Below are 17,956 nucleotides of genomic sequence, written 5' to 3'. Positions count from 1 at the left end.
AGTTATAATGTTTACAATGATCATTATCTTAGTTTACTGTGTTAGCATGCTAACACATAGCAGTAAAAAGTCAGGTGATCACGAAAGTCAGTAGGATTCATCCTCTGGGGACCACGAATCTATACAAAATTTCATGTCAATCCATTCAACAGTTTTTGAGGTTTTCAGTCTGAATTAAAGTGATGAACCGACAAACTGTAAGCGATAGACCAATTAGCCATTAGCATCCCTGGAGTGATGGCGCCTCTTAAGTGGCTGGGTTGGCTCAGTGGGTAGAGCAGGTGCACATATACTGAGAGGCTCATGCCTCAACGCAGAGGTCAAGGGTTCAAGTCCGACCTGTGACGATTTCCTGCATGTCTTCCTCCCCTTTCTCACCTAGCTGTCCTATCCATTAAAGGCAGAAAAGCCCCCCCCCCCAAAAAAAAAATAATAAAAAAGCCTCTTAAAAATGTATCAGCCCCATTCTTCTTTGATTTATTAAAGATATACTGTCACCTTTTATTTAAGTGACGAGTGAGATGGGGATGCTTGAATTCCGCCTTCTTCTGCCAACAATAATAATAATAATAATTATAATAATACATTTATTTTATATAGCGCTTTAAAAAGGTACTTAAAGGCACTTTACAAAGTAAAACAATAACAAATCAGTACAACAGAAATAGTAACAGTAAAAAAGGTGAGGCAAAGCAGCATAGGGGCAGGATAAAAATAAGCAAACAAATGGAAACACAGCTAGTTTGGTTACAAGTTAAAAGCAGCTTTAAAGAGATGGGCTTTGAATGTGGTTTTGTAGTGAGTAAGTGATGTGGAAAGTCTGAGGTGTTGGGGGAGAACGTTCCAGAGGGAGGGGGTAGCAACGGAGAAGGCCCTGTCCCCCCAGGTTCGGTGCTTGGGGCGAGTGAGAAGGGAAAGGAGGTTGGCATCTGTGGATCTGAGGTTGCGGGTGGGGGCATGATGGTGCAGGAGGTCAGAGAGGTAGGAGGGACAATTCTGTGGAAACTTTGGGAAATTGTTGTTGTTTGAGTTTCATTGTTGCTTTATTTCACACACAAGACCCCTTCTCCAATGACTAGACAACTATCCTACAGTGTCACTCACCTTTGATTGCAAACTGGACAAAAATAATGTTTCCTTGTTGGTATTTTGCTGTGGTTCTGGGTCTCCTAACTGCTGATATAGGTACTGTACATAACAGCTTTGGTTGGAATACCAGCATGTGATGTTTAGGGACTTCCTATTGATAATAGTGAGGCATATGACCAAATTATTAAATGTCAGCCAAATGTAACAGATAATTTCAAATGTAAAACAAAGGCCAATAATTTTTGGTTGTGAAAATATACAGTACATTTGTTTAGATTATTTCATACATAGAGGAAAGACAATTAGATCTGACCTCGATTTAGTAGAAAAGCAAACTATCAAGTGATGTGTCTGTTCTGTAAATCAGTTTTTTTTTAAAATGATTTTTGTATAAAAAGTTTTTATTCTTATTCTCCATTTCAAAGTATTACTCTGTCAGGCATCAGCCATTCAATCCCCCCTACCAGCCGCTGGCCACCCCCATCCCCTAATGTTGAAAAATGAGGCAGCGTTCTCCATGGAAACCACAGCCCTCTGAGGCTGTTGCAGCTAATCCTCAGGAGCTTACCCAACTCTTACTTCTCGTGAGAGGGTTTTAGCAGCAGCACCAATGCCCAGGAATTCTCCCCAAACAAGCTCCGGATCTTCTGTTTATCCCACCGGAGGAGGAAAACAAACCTACTTACAGCAGCTGAGAGGAGCAGAGGGGAGAACGGTTCATCCGGTAAGCTTTTTCATCTATTCTATCTCAGGTAGCCTACTACTGTAGCTTGAGTCCTTTTTATTGCTCGGTCGGATTGACCTGCAGGGTGTACAGCGTGGGAGGATGTTGGAAAGCGTTTTGAGAGAAAGCTTGGCATGTTTTGCTGTGCATGTTTGATCTTTGATGACTCAGAGATCATTCAGAATGAAAAACCTTTCATTTGAACGTCACTGCCAGTGCTTTTATATATGGGGGCTCTGGGGCTCAACATACTGCACATGCACTTGCTCACCTCCTGTCTTGTTTTTAAACAATGTATGCTGCTAAATAAGGAATCTGGTTCAATATTTACAGTTCTGAAAACATTCAGACTTTCTTAATACGAGTGAAGAGTAGCAGCATTTCCAGGGATCTCTGCGGAGAACTTTGTTTTGATGTGGATCTCTATGTCGTTACTTTGTGTTAAAAGCTTTTCCCTATTCCCTTGTTTTCCTCAATACTCATACTCTTTTCTCCACCATCTCCCCCTCCATGCCCCCTACTCCCTGCCCCTGTGCTCCCTCACTTGCCTGCACTAATCCTTTTGTTGTGGACTGAGGGGCCCAGCCTTTGGCTGACCGTTCAGCACTGTGAGGGTTGGTTCAGTTGAGGGGTGCCCACTGAGCCCTCCTGTCCTCCACCAGACCAGGCAGGCCTATTATCAACGCCTCCTTCAGCTCTTCTTTTCTGGAAGCTTTCAGCTCTCTCTTATCAATCACCTTGATCCAAATTTCTCTCTCAAATTGTGTTTGTGTCCGTCATCTACTTGTTGTCTCAAGCGCTAAGCCAGTCCTGGGAGCTTGAGGGAGTCGGACAGCCTTGGTAGAAACATGCACTTCCGGAGCAGCGCTCCCACTTGGCTGCTGTTACCGCTGCTTCTGTGTCTGGTGGAGGTGAGGGGGCAGGAGCAGGGGTACCTGCAGGAAGCTGTCAGGGCCTTGGATCTGCCCCTGGTTTCCGACGACGAGCCACAGCTCCAAAAGAACCATGTCGGCATCCTGATCACCAAGCTTCTCTGGGAGGTGCACTGTGCAGAGCGGACCGGCCCCTCTCAGGATGTCTGTGACAAGGTAAGGGGTACAATTGTCTTAATGGTATATTGTACAACAACTTTTACATTCATATGCTAAGTACTTATTATTATTTATTCATCCCATTTCTGCCTGCTCATTCCAAGAAACGTGCTTGTTATGGCTGGAATGTGAGTAAATGTGGAGGCTTAAGTCCTTGACCTCTGTGGGGTATTCATGCTGAGTGGCTTTAGACATCCCTCAGTTTGACATAATAAACTCCATAGAGTGAGTTAGAAGTACTGCACAAGTTTGTGCAGGTGGCCTGATAGTAGGATCATGTGTATGTCAAGTCTTGAAAGTTAGATTCAACAATTCGAAAAAATCGTTTTGTCACTGCCTGCTGAATAGTCTGCTCTCTCTAACAAAGAATAGTGCATTGCCCACTCTCCTAACCTTCTATATTTATGTGTGTGGGTCTAATTGGGCACAAGCAGCAGCACAAAGCTGCCATTTTTCTGGTACTGCAGGGAGAAAATAGGCCTTTTATCAAACGGACTCTTCTTCCAAGGTCACTCCCTTTTCAGTCGATACTCACATGAACTGGTATTTTCCGTCCTTAAAGTCAGCCTCAAATTGTTTTCATCTTCTTTTTTTCCTGTTTTTGTTACAGTGCCTGACACCAGATGTAGCTCTCTCTGTGCTAGAGCATGATGGGAAGGCTTACCTCACCGAGGAGGACTATGAGCGGATCTCCACTGTTCTGCTGTACTACATAATTAACTTGCAAGACCTGTGTGTGTCAAATGCCGCCTCCCTTTCCTCGTCCCTCCTCCTTTGGGAACTTTCAGTTTTACCTTTTGGCCCTGACCAATCTACACCCAGCTGAAGACAACCGCTTCCTATCATCCAGTGAAACACAAAGTATTCTGCAGCTCATCAACCAGCACTACAGCCCCTCCAATCAAGACGCCTCATCTGATTTGCAAGTAAGGATATTTTAGAGATCTTTCACGTCTGGACAGGTGCACCTCCAGGTATGATCATTTCACCATTAATTCCACAGTGTATTGATGCCGCTCGCCTCTTTCAAGATGTTAACGTCCAAGAAAATCCAGGTGCTGGTGTGTCTTCTGTGCCTAAACTGGCCGCTGCCATCATCAGCCATATCCTGCAGGGCCACTGTTTCAAACAGACGAATCTCCCGTCTCCTGCTTTCTTTACCGACTACATCTTTCAGTCCCTAAATTGCACAAGTTACCTGCAGATCAAAGGTAGGTTCAAGAGCACAGTTGTCTTGTTTGTTATGCACATTAGTATTGATCATGTGCTTCTCTGCTGGTTTAAGGAGATTCCTCCCTGACCACAGCTACATAAAAAAACTTGCAATTTATTATCTTTCAACTGTTTTTTGCCACTTGGGTCAGCTGAAACAAGCTAGAAACACAACACTGACAACCAGTTAGACAGCAGTTACACATCCAACAGATACTGCATGGAGCAACATTGGAATCCATTTGGAGTCAAGTCAAGTTTCTGCTCCCCTGACAATTTAAGTCCAATATTCACTCTTCTCTTAGCTCTGTTTTTGGTCTCAAACAACCCCTGAGAAAAATATCTGGCTCTTTAGCTGCTAAATGCTCCACTATGTTGACCAGCTAGTCGATAACTGTGGATTTCTTCTGTTTGGTGCTGAGCAGGTAGTGTAAAGGTGGTTAGTCCAAGCTTTTTCACTAAAAATAGTTGCCTGCTGCCTACAAAAACAACACTACGGGAGTGATGAGAGTGAACCGAAACAGTTAAGTTGGGGGCTGGAAAACCCAAACAAGGAGCTGAAATATGCTATATAGTCGGGTGATCATTCTCTATTGGTTTATCAGTACGAGCAACATCTTTCACATTGCACACTCATTTGATCCATTGTTATTATAGAAAATATTGCTTATACCAGCTTTACCTCTTCAATCTTGTCAAGTCAATTCTTCATTTGAAGGTTTCCTGTCGCTGCCACCGAATAGGAAGAATGAGTCATCATGCATGAAAGTGCAACTAACCCCCCCTGACGATTTTCATCAGAGAGGTTCTAAATAGTGTGTCAGATATGTTTCCATGCTGCTAAACAAATATACAGCCATCTTTTATATACAAATTGGTCAAATTCATTATTAAAAACAATGCTGGCTATCTGCAGGTTCAACCCAAAATCTCAGTGCTATATTGGACTGTAATACTGGTTACAACCTTTAATGATCAGTTTTCATGCCAGAAAAGTTCTCAAACCAAAAACACAGTCATCTTTGTGTTTTCTTTAGCTATATTCTTTAATCTCATTTGCGTAAAGTTGCATTTTGTCCCAAACAGACACTGATTAATTTGGTTAAATCTCACCTGGTGCACAGTATCACGATGCAGGTATTTCTTTGCTTAGATTTAGAGGAGTTGCTTCATCAGCTGGGAGTAGGACAGGAAGCAGCGTCACGCTCTCACAACAGGAAGAGGCGGAGTTCACAGAAAGGGGCTGGACCTCCACTGGATGGTTGCAACCATCAAACTGGTGAAATGAGCAGAGACTGGGCGCAGGTGAGGCTGAGGCAAATGTTTTATTTAGTTTAAGACAATTTTTCTGTACAGTGAGAGGAATGATAGCATTGCTGTAATCTGTGAAGCTTGTTATAATGAGCTTCCTACTCATCCACAAATTTGTCTCTTTCTTTGAATCTAATCAGGTATGTTTTTCAGCCAATCAGCTGGTGGATATTTTTGCTCTGAATCCTCATTTGCCAATTTCGAAGGAGCACCTCAGACAAATGTGCCCAGCCATCATTCAGCAGTTGCTAGGCAATGCCTGCGAGTCTGCAGAGCAAAAAAGAAGAGGATCTCTGCCCACTGCTCTCGAGAGTAAGACATTTTACCTCATCAGCATATCACTAATAAATACATTAGGCAATTAGTTTGCAACTAAATCAAGCAGCTTTGCATTGTGACTTTTTTTTTTAAAATTTGACTGAATTGAGAAGAAGCTTTTCCATCAAATATTATTGTTTTCAGTTCATCAGTTGAACTCATAAATAAGGTTTACCATACTGAGCACCATACTGTACTAGTGCAGGAAAACATGCAAGGAATTGGTTATGAATTACTTGTTAAATCAGGTAGTGGCCAATATAGACTTTTGTCTATGAAAAGCAAGTCATGTTCTTTGGTTTATTTTTTATAAAAGACAAAAAAGATATACACTAATACAAATTGCTGGGTCATCCCCAATAAAAGGAACAAATACTTACAAAAAGATTAAAATGTAGTCCTTGTAAGACTGATCTTCAGAGTGGTGTTTTCCTTTATTTTATTTTGTGTTATGATCAGACAGAATTTAAAATCTTAATATTTGGACGGAGAAAAAATGTGTCTAAACTCTCTCCTCTCTACAGAGTACGGCTACAGCACGGCTGCCGTCCTGCTCATCACGGTGGGCTCCATGCTTGGTATCTGCCTGATATTCTTCAACTCCTGCCAGGAAACCTACACCCTCATCCTGCAGCTGTTTGTGGGCCTGGCGGTGGGAACCCTCTCAGGAGATGCCCTCCTGCACCTCATACCACAGGTATAGGACACAGAGCCACTGCATCATCCTCGGTTTCTGTGAGTCAAGCGCCATACATGTATAAAGATACTCTCTGTTGACTGTGGAGTAAATGTCTAATTGTTTCCCTTTCTGTCTCCTTTGGAGATCCTTAGCCTCCATGATGACACTCTCAGTCATGAGGACGAACACTTTACAGAAGGAAAGGAGTATCTGTGGAGGATTCTGGGCATTATCGCAGGGATCTACAGCTTTTTCCTCATTGAAAGAATATTTTCCTTTTTTGTTCCTTCTCATGGCCATGTAAGAGTTTTTGTTTTTTTGCAGCCCTCAGCCCTTATCAGTTTAATGACAAAGATACTTTAACAAAATACTCAAACCATAGTGTGTCAAGGAGAAGGAGCTGATTTTCTTTATCTAGCCAGAAGTGTAACCTAGAGTTTTCCACGAACAAGCCTTGTCTGAACCTTTGCAGAGCTGATTGTTGAGCAACATCGGTCTCATGACTTTCTTTTGTCTGCAGGGTCATAGTGACCTACCCTTAGAGCTCAACTGCAATGGCCAGTCACAGAGGGGCAAGTCTATCTCCACCATACAGCTGGTGAGTCTCATCACTACCCAAGCTAAACTATAGTGTTTTTTTTATATTGTTCTTGGCAGAAAAAAAAATTATTCCCATCATCATCCCTGGTATTTTCTTCTTAGAGGAGATGCAGGGACTATGACAAGGCAGTTCCTGGAAGTTAAACAGCAAACTATTAAAATATATCAAGTACCTAGAAGAAAGAGGAAAAACTGAAGCTTCTACATACGTGGTTTCCAACCTTTTTTGTCTGTTGTACCCCGCAAGCTCTGTCAGATGAGTTCAAGTACCCTTCATCGGCGCCACCAGTCGTGTTCCAAAGTGTTCATTTGATTGTTATTGTGGTTATTGCGACAAGAAATCTAGTTCAGCATCACATTCATTTGCAATGCTATTTGTGTTTATTTTCCTCCTGAACACAATGTGTATTTCTTCTTGTTAAATCGTAACGTCAGCGTTAAAAACTAAAGTTTAATTCCTACTTTGTGCAACAAAAATTCCTTGGCTCATAAAAACATGAGGCAGATAATAGAAATAAAACGTATTTGACAATTATTGCCCAACCTTCATTTATCCAACATCTCTGAGCACACATACTGTACATCAAGGATATAATTAATCCATTGAATCAATGTTCACATTTAAAGAAGGACTGAAATTCACTTAAATCTTGTTGTCCTGTGCTGCTTTTATATAACAGGCAGTGAAGCGTGGTGTGGGAGGGAGTCAAGGAACAGGGCATGTAGGATGTTGGAGAATGAGAAGTATTAAATCATTCAGAAAGTACTTCATGCTTGTGTTGAATACGTACATCAAAATTAGAACATTTCGGACACAGAGATCGGTCACTTACATAAAAAGGGACCTATTTTCTAACTATCCTTGTAACTTAAAAATATCCTGTTTTGGTGAATTTGTCCCATTAAGCTCTAGCTTTATTTACAGTAACTCTACCATTTTCAATTCATTAAATTTGGAATCAAAGGTTAAAAAAGTGGTGTTGTGAATAATTATCTGTATCCTGCAGGGACCAGTGGATGACTTGGAGTGTACAGATGTGTCTCCCGAACACGTAGACAGAAGGAGCCCTTCACATCAGAGTAAGCTCCTTCAACACAGCTGAATGTGATGTTCTTTGTAATTAGTCGCCTGGCATGACAGAGCGATTGTCACGGTCGGAGGATGAGCTTTAATGACACAGACTCCCTTTTGTGCTCCCAGGACAAGGGGTTCCTCTGCTGGCTGTGATGGTAATCGTGGGAGACAGCCTTCATAACTTTGCCGATGGCCTGGTTGTCGGGGCCGCCTTCTCCTCTTCAGCCGAGACCGGCATGGCGACCACCGTGGCCATCCTGTGCCACGAGATCCCACACGAAATGGGTGAGAGGTCACGGTTACTCACTTTTGTTGTTTTTTTTCGGCTGAGGCCAGGAAACACTCACTGCTTGACTGACGACATCTTTTTTCTGCTTTCTGTCTTAAAAGGGGACTTTGCAGTGTTGTTGAGCTCCGGACTCTCAGTGAAGACTGCTGTGCTAATGAACTTTCTCAGTGCTCTGACGGCCTTCATGGGCCTCTACATCGGACTGTTTGTGTCCTCAGAGATGGAAGTGCAGCGGTGGATCTTCGCTGTTACTGCTGGGATATTCCTCTATTTGTCACTGGTAGAAATGGTAAAGGAGCCTTATTAAAGAATAAGGCTGGTGACACTCTGTCATTGTCAACAAAGACAAAAACGAACAATTAATTGATCCTGATATAGTTTTTTTCTCTGTCCCATAAGCCTATTCAAACACATAAGTGAGCCACACTGCTGCACTGGGTACCATGTTCCTTCCCCAGGAACATAGGCACTGGGTTTATTTTGAGTCACCCCACATACTGTATACCATCCAGGTGCAGTGAAAACTCACTAGAGCAGTGATTCCCAACCAGGTGTACCCAAAAAGTTACTTCTGCAGTTTCTGAAGGGGATACATGCAAAGATTGTGGAGTACCTCAGCTAATTTGAAAAACAAAATATAGCCTACACATATTAGAATGGGGGAAAATAATTGCACAAATAGAATTACAAACTGATGCTGATCTTAAGCATATTTATTATCACAATAACCTTCTCACTATGGAGTCCACACATTTTCCACCAATCTGAGTCAACTGGAACATTACGTGTTGCAGCTGAGAGTGCTTAAAAACTAGTGACAAAAAAACCAAATGGAAACCTAAAAAGCAATATAAATGGTTGAAATGTCCAGTTACTGCCTAGCCTGGTTGACACCAGACCCTTCTCAGTTGTAACTGAGAGTAGGTCTGGGGAAGGTTCATTCACAGCCCATTTCCAAAGGGGCGTAACCAACAGACGCCGCTCAAATGCCTCTGGGCGCAATTGGATAGTCCTTCAACCAATCAGACCAACGATCCGGGTGACGTAGCAGCTACAGCGGCATCAACGGGTTGCTGCGCTTCAGTGGCCGTCATGTTGAATGTAAACAAGAAGCTGCTTGCCATCGCTGTGCTATCGCCATCGTGTAAAGCCCGCCTGAACAGTTGTGATTGGTGCCTCAATTTGGAAAAATTGGAAATGGGCTTGAGTGGGCTCTTGGCCAGACTGACTTGCAGAGCAAATCTCAAATTTGCTGGAAGTTTGTCAGGGTTTTCCCAGGCTAGTTAATGCCACTCCAATTGTCCAGATGTTAGTAATGTAAATACAAACTTGACTGACTACTGAAAAAAATAATAAAAGAGGTAAAATACCATTAAGGGGTACTTGAGCCCATCCGATAGGGCTGTTGGAGTTATGCCTACTAGAGCATCAAATGTGTACTAATGTGCAGCTGAACAGCTCCCAACAAATACACCTTTTACTTCTATTTGATATGTTTATGTGTTATTATGAGATAGACTACCACACCATTGGTGTTGGTCTTTTCATGGGATTTCTTTACAACAACAAAACTATAGAACAATGCCAGCCATTTCTTTTAAAAAGAATCCTCTTTCCAACCAATTTTTCCACCAAACTATTGATTTTATTTTACTTTTCATTTCTGTCTTTCTTTCAGCTTCCAGAGATGAGTCGAGTGAAGACCGACAGACCATGCCTCATGTTTCTCCTACAGAACGTCGGCCTGTTGATGGGTTGGGCCTGTCTTCTGCTTCTTGCACTCTTTGAACATGAACTCAAATTCTAAATATATATGAGTCGTGTGACGTATATCTTTTCACACAGGTTTGAGCCGAAACAAACGTTGACTTGTTTTCTAGTGTTTTTATTTTTTATTTAAAGTGCTAGTGCTAGCTATTTCATGATGTTTTAGTCTCTGCACTGGATGATAAATGTACGATAGCTGTTTGAATCCTCTTTTTTTTTATTGATGATTTATTTTTGTATGTTAGGTATCTGGACACTAAATTGTTGAAACTCTAATAATGACCTTATTTGGCAGATTCAGGTACAATTGTGCATATTTGTTGTATTGTGAAATATTAACATTGCCTCAGACAATCAAATCATTTGATTTTAAAGTCATGTCTGACAAGCAAAATATAAAGTATTGCAAATCTACTTGGTCTTGGTTTGTATGTATTTGACATCAGTGTCTTTATACTGATAGGGGTATGTGTAATTTAAACAATCATCAAGCCCATGTGTCTTATTTTATATATTGAATTGGGCAACACTTTCATTTACAGGCTCGTAATAATTTCCGAGTATTTGCCAAGAAGTTTCCTGAGTGAACTGTGAAATTTGGTGTTATTATAAGGAACTCAGAGAGACAAGTGTTCATTTATGAAAATTTGAGTTAATTGATTCCAAATAAATGGACACTGGTGATTTAGTATTGCCCTTCCACAAATTGGAGAACAAAAGACACATTTTAAAAAGATTTCCTGATTTGTAGTCTTTTATTAGACCCACTCTGCCTGGTAATTACCCATGTCTTTCAAAGTCAACACCCGCTTTATTTCAAGGAAATTCATATTTTCCCTTTTGTACAGTACCAAATGCTTTCCAGGAAACTTATGAAAGAATACAGATCCATTACATAGAGCATTACATTGATTTGAACTTAAATGCAACACCTGATTGGCATAATGAGAAACTCTTGTATTACAGTAGGTGCAAAGAAAGGACTAATACCTCTTTATTAGGCATACGCTGCACTAACATACATTTATTTTTGAAGCCCCGTTGAGAGAAACGTTGCTCTCTTTCAGCCTTTCATCTCACAGGTATTGTTCTTTGTTTTTTAGTCCTCTCTGTAATCCAATATGAGGGCACGTCCACCCACCTGAGCTACTTGTTCTCTTCATCCACCAACCTGGATGACTAATGCTCGCTGTTCAAGACAGAAACTCCGGAGCGATCCTGCCCACACAGCGCACATGCTCTTTACAAGCCAGAGTGGGCCTGCAGAAGGAGGTGGAGGAATACATCAGTACAATGAGATAAACCAAACACAGTAAATCAACTTATTTGTACATAAAATTGGATTTGTGATATTGAAAGAATGAGTGGGCTTAAGAGAAGATCTTCCTGTTTTTAATCAGCTTGCTGTGATTAAATTCTGGTGCTCCCAGCATCAACATATTTCTGTTAAAATTGAACAAACAGCTATCACGCGTCTGCTTTATTTGTGTAGGGGGATTAGTTTCATTGCACAATTTGCATGGTGATTATGTTAATATGCCATTCCAAGCTTACTGTCAAAGTGCAAAGTCAGTTGTTATTGACAGTGTCATGAGATTATTTGGCTATCACATCAGAAAAAGCTGACACTATTTATTGTGACTTCCCGAGTAATGTTCAAACAATAGCAGGAAGTCCATTGCATTTTCTCCTATTCTAGCATTTCTGTTATTTTTGAAATGCCAACCCCTTTGGCATTTCCAGGAAAGCTTCAGGTCTACTGGTGTGCGTTTAAATATCCTCTTTTGCACCAAAGAGCATGTGTGTGTCTTTTCAAGGCAACTGCTGCCACAGGATGGAGGAAGGAAGGGATTTTTATCTGGGCCATGTTGGTGTGAACACTTGCTCATCAGAGACCTGTCAGGAGAAGAGTTCAGCTCATGGGTCATCAGGGCAGCAGAATACACAGAAATGATGGGAAATGCCGAGAGAGAGAGAGAGAGAGAGAGAGAGAGAGAGAGAGAGAGAGAGAGAGAGAGAGAAACACACACACAAGAAAAGGAAATATAAGTTTTTTCCCTTTGATTAGAAAGGATCTAATATCATCCTTTGCACCTGTTATTGTTAACACACAAAACAAACCATGGGACCAATATATAGTTACTGGTAGTGTGGTGTTTATTATCTCTAAGATCTGCTGCTCAGCTGGTCATTCTTGTGTCACGAAGTCTCTAGTTTAAAGGCGTACACCATCAATTTAGTAGTGTACTTTTATAAAGTTGGGAGACATATTTTTTTTTTAATGATCATAATCACAGCAGCAGAGGCTGAGATATCCTGATTTTTAATCCGTAGGGTCCCAAAAGCACAGGATCCTACATTTCCCACGATGCAACTCCACAGCATCTTTCACTAGCCCATCCATGCCTGGTAAACAGTAACATCTGTCCGAAAGTAACAAGGGTGGTTTTTCCGTTCACAGGTGCTAGGGGGGAGAGAGACGACCACCATTCAACTAAAAAAAAAGCCATATAACCATTCCAATGACTCCAAATTGACTGTTCAATTAAGGTAAATTAAGCTAAAAAAAACTGCATAGTTCCCCTTTAAAGATTTCCCCAAAGCCCAAGCCAAAATAACCCTGATGACATCACTACAGTATGACATCAGCAGGGTTTATTTTTCAGACTTTGAAAAACCTCCCTTTCAGAGCCACAGAAGACAACATACAACTGTTTTCACTGGCTGAATAGTACTAACTAGTAAACTGACTTTTATGTGTAAAATCAGTGGAGTGGCCCTTTAAAATGCAAACACACATGACACCACTAGAGGGCAATAATGAACAACAAAACTTTAGAGCTGTCATTGTGGAAACTTGTCTGAGGACAAGGGGTTCACTTCAGCTGCAGTATTTGGTTTGATTGGTCTCATTTTAGTAGATATACCACTGTGTACAAGCTGTGCATCACAAAATGCAGCACCTTTCCCTCACCACTGTGGAGAACTCACCTGAACAGGTACAAACGTACAGGGAAAATATTCCGTTTTAGCAAAATTCCCACTTAAATCTAGAACTGAAACAATTAGTTGATTAATCAATTAGTTGGTCAACAGAATTTAATCTGCAACAATTTTGGTAACTAATCGTTACACTTGCTTAATCAAGCAACAAAATGCCAAATAGTTTCTGCTTGCAGCTTATCACAGGTGAAAATGTACTGCTTTTGTCTGTTTTATATCATTGTTAAATCCAAGCACGCTGTATACTGTAAATAGCTATGTATAGGCTACATGCATACTGTGCATATTCACCTGTTAAGGAGGCTAACCTATTACATTAATCATTCAATTTCAAAGTCCCTTGCAATATTACATTCCTGTTTAAAATGGACTATTTGAAACAATTTGACTTCGCTATATGGCCTATACATTGTATGTTGTTGTTTATTGATGATTTCTATTTATATACGCATCTATTTTTTTCACCTACTTGTATGTACATAGTAGTTAAATGTTTATTTCTTTACCTATCGTTGTTCAGCTTTGTTGCCCTTGTTTTTAGCTGTAGGCCTATGTTTATTCCTATATTATTTTAATTGTATAATGTGTTGAATGTGAAAGGAATACTTTCACCCACTTGTTCATTTTTCTGACTGTAATGTAAAAAGGCATTTCAATTATTATTCTCAGACTTTCTGCTTGCAAGCTGTTATTCGTTGTCATCCTTTTGTGCTGTGAGAAGACAGAGGTGTTGGCGTCGGATGAGGGCTCATGGAGCAGGAGAGCTCTCCAGTGTGGGTACAGTAGGAGGGCACTGATGATGAGGCTCTGTGGTGCTGAAGGCTATAATATCCGAGAACTGAAATCATCATCACCATCTGAACTAGAGGGAAACTGCTTCACTAACCTCTTCCGCACAAGCTCCTCCTTTAACTCCCCTGTCTCAAACTTGAAGATTGGCGGTGCCAGCTTAGCAGCAGCAGCGGCAGCAGCGTCTCGTTTTCTTCTTGTGAACCGGTGACTAATTAAAAAAAAATGCGGGTAACATTTAGTTACGGACACACCTGCGGCACCTTCCCGAGCCGATTGTTGAATATCTGCTTTTGTCAATGGTCCTATAATGGTCGTCAATAATACTCCAAAAACAAGAGCAGAAACACCTCTGGACAAACACATGGACTCGCTGGAACATCCGATGTTACATGTAAGTTAATTAACATTTAGGGCTTAATGACACGGATATATTTAATTAAAAATATGTTGTAGTTGTTGAAAGTTAGCTTAGCATGCTGAAGAAGCAGGTCAACTTTAGCTCACCTGTCCACTTCCTCGCTCCTATTGCTGCCTGCTATGCTATCTTAAATGAAGTTTACAGAATTCTAACGGTTGATTTTAATTCAAAATGTTTTCGAAGCTGTTCATTTTGAATGGTAGGCTACTTTATGTTGGTGTGAAGCAGGTTGGTGTCTCAAACTTCTTTTTGTCTTTTTAGCCAAATATCTAATGTTTTAATCTCAGTAGGCTACTACAAATGGGCTACAATTAAAAATTAAATTAAAATGAATAAACATGTTTAGGTAGGCTAATACCATTTAAGTCCAGTGGTGGAAGAAGTATTTGCATCCCTTTTATAAAAGTAGTGATAACGCCATTTCAAAAAGTTCTTAACGTTACTTGCTTATCAACAAAATGTACTAATAGTAGGCTATCATAAGTAGGCTGCTTGTTATGTTGAATTTCCTCTTATACTATTATACTATTACATACTTTATATGTGTTATTGATGTATTGACACTAAGCAGCTTTTTAATGTTGTAGCTGCACAACTAAAACATTTCTTTTAACAAATATACTTGTGGGTGGTTTGAATTCTAACAATATCGGCTACATCATATTTCAATAACTTAGATGTTTCAAATAAAAAATCATAAACTGCAAAGCTGTCAGATAAATGTAGTGAAGAGGAGGAGACTTAGCTATAAACTAGCATAAAATATAAAAGCACAAGTGCTTCCTTCAACGTGTTACTTAAGTAAATGTAGAGTTACGTTCCACCAATGTTTTATTCTATGAAAATATCTGCTAATACAGGATGTTCAGAAAGCCTCAGATAAAATAGTAGCGTGCATTACACATCTTTCTCATGCTGTACAATGCATTTATTCAATAGTATTGTGTTATTTCTATGGCTTATTGAGGTTAATTAAACCTCATCCTGTTCTTCAGACTCTCTTTGCAGCTTAAACTGTTCTACATGACTGGCTTCTACAAACAGTCAAAAAAATCTCGCTGTCTCTTTTTATATGCATGATTAACATGTCCCTTGGGAATGGGCTGGAATAAAAGGCAGATTTGAAATGAATTTCTGTTTTTTCCAGTTGCTACTAGCAACACATGCTGTATGAACACTTGAGCTGAGTGCATCACTTTCCCAGCCCCTGATCATATCAGCTTGCATATTAGAGACCACCCACATAATTACCTTTTTTTTTATTTTTTGATACCTGTCATAATGTTACACTTCAAAAAAACATTGAAAGCTGTACTTAACTAATTGAACTAACAGTGTATGTCTACACTAAAAGGATAGCTTCACATTTTTGTCAAGCCTGTGTTTAAATGATACTCATGACCATATGCACTGTGAGAGCAGAAACAGTTAGTCAATTTATGCATTGACTGTTTGGTCTCCAACATGCACTATAAATCTTCCTTTGCTATCATCAGATATCTTGTTTTGTCCCGCTAACAGTCCGCAAACCAAAGATATTTAGTTTACTAAAGATAACCCTCCGATTCTAGAGGCTGCAACCTGATTTATTTGGCATTTCTGCTGAAAGAATTACCTGAACAATTATCAAAATAGTTGCCAATTCATTTGACTAATCGATTAATTAACTACTTGTTGCAGCTATACGTCGTTCACTTCATATTTTAAGCAAACATGGCAAATATTCTCTGGTTGTAGCTTGGCTTTTGCTGCTTTTCGCTTATATATAATTGTAAACTGAATATCTTTATATTTGTATAGTTGACAAAACATTTGAAGAGATCAACTTGGACTCTTTTTCTTTTCTTTTTACTATTTTCTGACATTCTACAGATAAACCATTTAATTGATAATAATATAATAACTGTTATTTGCAGTTCTAGTTGGAAGACAAACTTGATTTTTCTAACTCTGACTGCTGAAGACTAGCTGTACTTAAATCAGATTGAGGATTGTGAATGTCTTACATTGGAACAGTAGCCTACATTGGAAGATGAGGACCTCTTCTTTAACAATTCCACTCTATCTTTTTTGGCTGTTTGTAGTCTCAAGGCAAAGGAGCTCGAAGAAAAGGTCGTTTTAAAGGTTCAGATGGCAGCACCTCCTCCGACACCACAACCAACAGCCTTGTTCGCCAGGTAAGGATAGCTGTTCACTTTAAAAAACATTTAAACTTTGGGGCACTCCCGTGGCCTAGGGGTTCCCCACAAGTCCTTGGTTGAATCCGGCTGGGGATCTTTGTTGCATGTCCTTCCCCATCTCTCTCTCTCATTCATTTATTGTCATCAGATCAGCTGTCTGATTATAAAAAAAAGACCGCAAAGGCACATGGTGCCACAGTCTGTGGAACATACGCTATGATACGGACAGAGTAGGTTTCTACTGCATATGGGGAAAGTTCTGTTTTTGATAAGGTCCAAGGAAGATGTATCTGATCATTTTCTGCACCATACAGGAATATCATAAGTAATATAATTTCCTGGCTACAGATGCTTCATTCAGGAACGTAACACTTGTGTGTGTCTTAAGTGTGTGTTAATCCCTGACGGTAAACGCAAACTGGCATAAGAGCCCAGCCTCAGTCATCATCATCCATCAAAGATGAGATGTGCATCGCAGTGAGAGCCCTCTGTAAATACTGTTGGGTACAGTATGTTTAGTGAAGGCCTCTCCTTTGTGCTCTCAGCAGTGACACAGTGGCTTGTTATAAAGCAGATCCTGCGAGGTACACACTCAACGTGTCTGGTATTTGTTGAGCAGACCTGCAAGGGACAGGATGGGCCGGGTTAAGGATGTGCGCCCCTGCCTAAATTTTTTTGCCTTTTTTGGAGGAGGCACACATCACCTCGTCTTTGGCACGGCTGCGGCAGAGCGACGGGAAGCTGGAGGAGATCAGAGCAAAACAGCGACTCCTGGCCTGCTGTCTGCTTCGTCTCAAGGCCACGGAAAACGTCTGAATGAGCTGCTATCATCATCAGCTCAGCAGGAGCTGCTTGGTAAGAAATTGCCTGATTTTTACCACCACCCGTGGGACCTCGTGCTCATTCCCACAGTCGTGTCCCCAAATGAGGAGTTCCCCTCCAGTCTGAGTCATCACAGATAAAGTCAATTAGGCTGAGAGCGAGCGTCTTTCTGCAATGTAACGCCACATCCTACAGAAATAAGAGGCCATTAAAGTAAGTGACACTAGAGGGATGTGGTGAAAGTAGAGGAGTAATGTGTTTCAGGGTCAGTGAGGCCCTCGCATGCCGAGCAGATATATCCCCTTATAGATATTTGCCGCAAGAGGGCCCCAGAAATAGCAGACCTTCCAGTAACTTCTCCTCTGTTTGGATAATAATGTAAATACAGTTTCATTTGTTTTATCATAACAGTTTTAATCTGACCTGTTTTCCCTCGCCCTCATGCGCAATCATACTGCCTGTGATTATTTTCACAGAGGAATGAGGACGTAATATTTAGATTGCTACACTAACACCATCCCGGGAAAGTATGAAGCTAACCTTTGTGTGGTTAAGTCACTGCCTATTCATCAGTCTGTCTTTTGGT

The 17,956-nt window shown here is 40.6% G+C and overlaps 2 protein-coding genes and 1 long non-coding RNA gene across 4 annotated transcripts in view; 2 read left to right on the top strand and 1 right to left on the bottom strand.

Moving 5' to 3' along the window:
* The first annotated feature begins 2,624 nt into the window (after positions 1-2,624).
* Positions 2,625-10,451, top strand: LOC144537015 (zinc transporter ZIP12-like). The gene is given in 13 exon segments (XM_078280412.1): positions 2,625-2,901; positions 3,515-3,669; positions 3,671-3,830; positions 3,908-4,115; positions 5,270-5,421; positions 5,568-5,739; positions 6,270-6,442; positions 6,569-6,724; positions 6,945-7,022; positions 8,032-8,104; positions 8,226-8,384; positions 8,490-8,677; positions 10,067-10,451. Coding segments are annotated over 13 exon segments (2,043 nt in total). The 5' UTR covers positions 2,625-2,661; the 3' UTR covers positions 10,196-10,451.
* Positions 2,812-5,299, bottom strand: LOC144537016 (uncharacterized). Its single transcript, XR_013503799.1, has 3 exons — positions 5,230-5,299; positions 4,799-4,845; positions 2,812-2,891 (listed from the first exon to the last, which is right to left on the bottom strand). It is a non-coding gene; the product is annotated as an uncharacterized LOC144537016 (long non-coding RNA).
* Positions 10,452-14,111: 3,660 nt separating the features above from the next.
* cacnb2a (calcium channel, voltage-dependent, beta 2a) overlaps positions 14,112-17,956 on the top strand; it is a 67,922-nt gene continuing 64,077 nt past the window's right edge. For both annotated transcript variants that reach the window (XM_078280912.1, XM_078280911.1), the window contains exons 1-2: positions 14,112-14,341; positions 16,453-16,545. In XM_078280912.1, coding sequence (XP_078137038.1) covers positions 14,258-14,341; positions 16,453-16,545 — 177 coding nt within the window. In that variant the 5' untranslated portion in view covers positions 14,112-14,257. The remainder of the gene's footprint in view (positions 14,342-16,452; positions 16,546-17,956) is intronic.

This window comes from Sander vitreus, chromosome 22, assembly GCF_031162955.1.
Source record: "Sander vitreus isolate 19-12246 chromosome 22, sanVit1, whole genome shotgun sequence".
NCBI lineage: Eukaryota > Metazoa > Chordata > Actinopteri > Perciformes > Percidae > Sander > Sander vitreus.
This window is presented reverse-complemented; position numbering and strand designations above follow the sequence as displayed.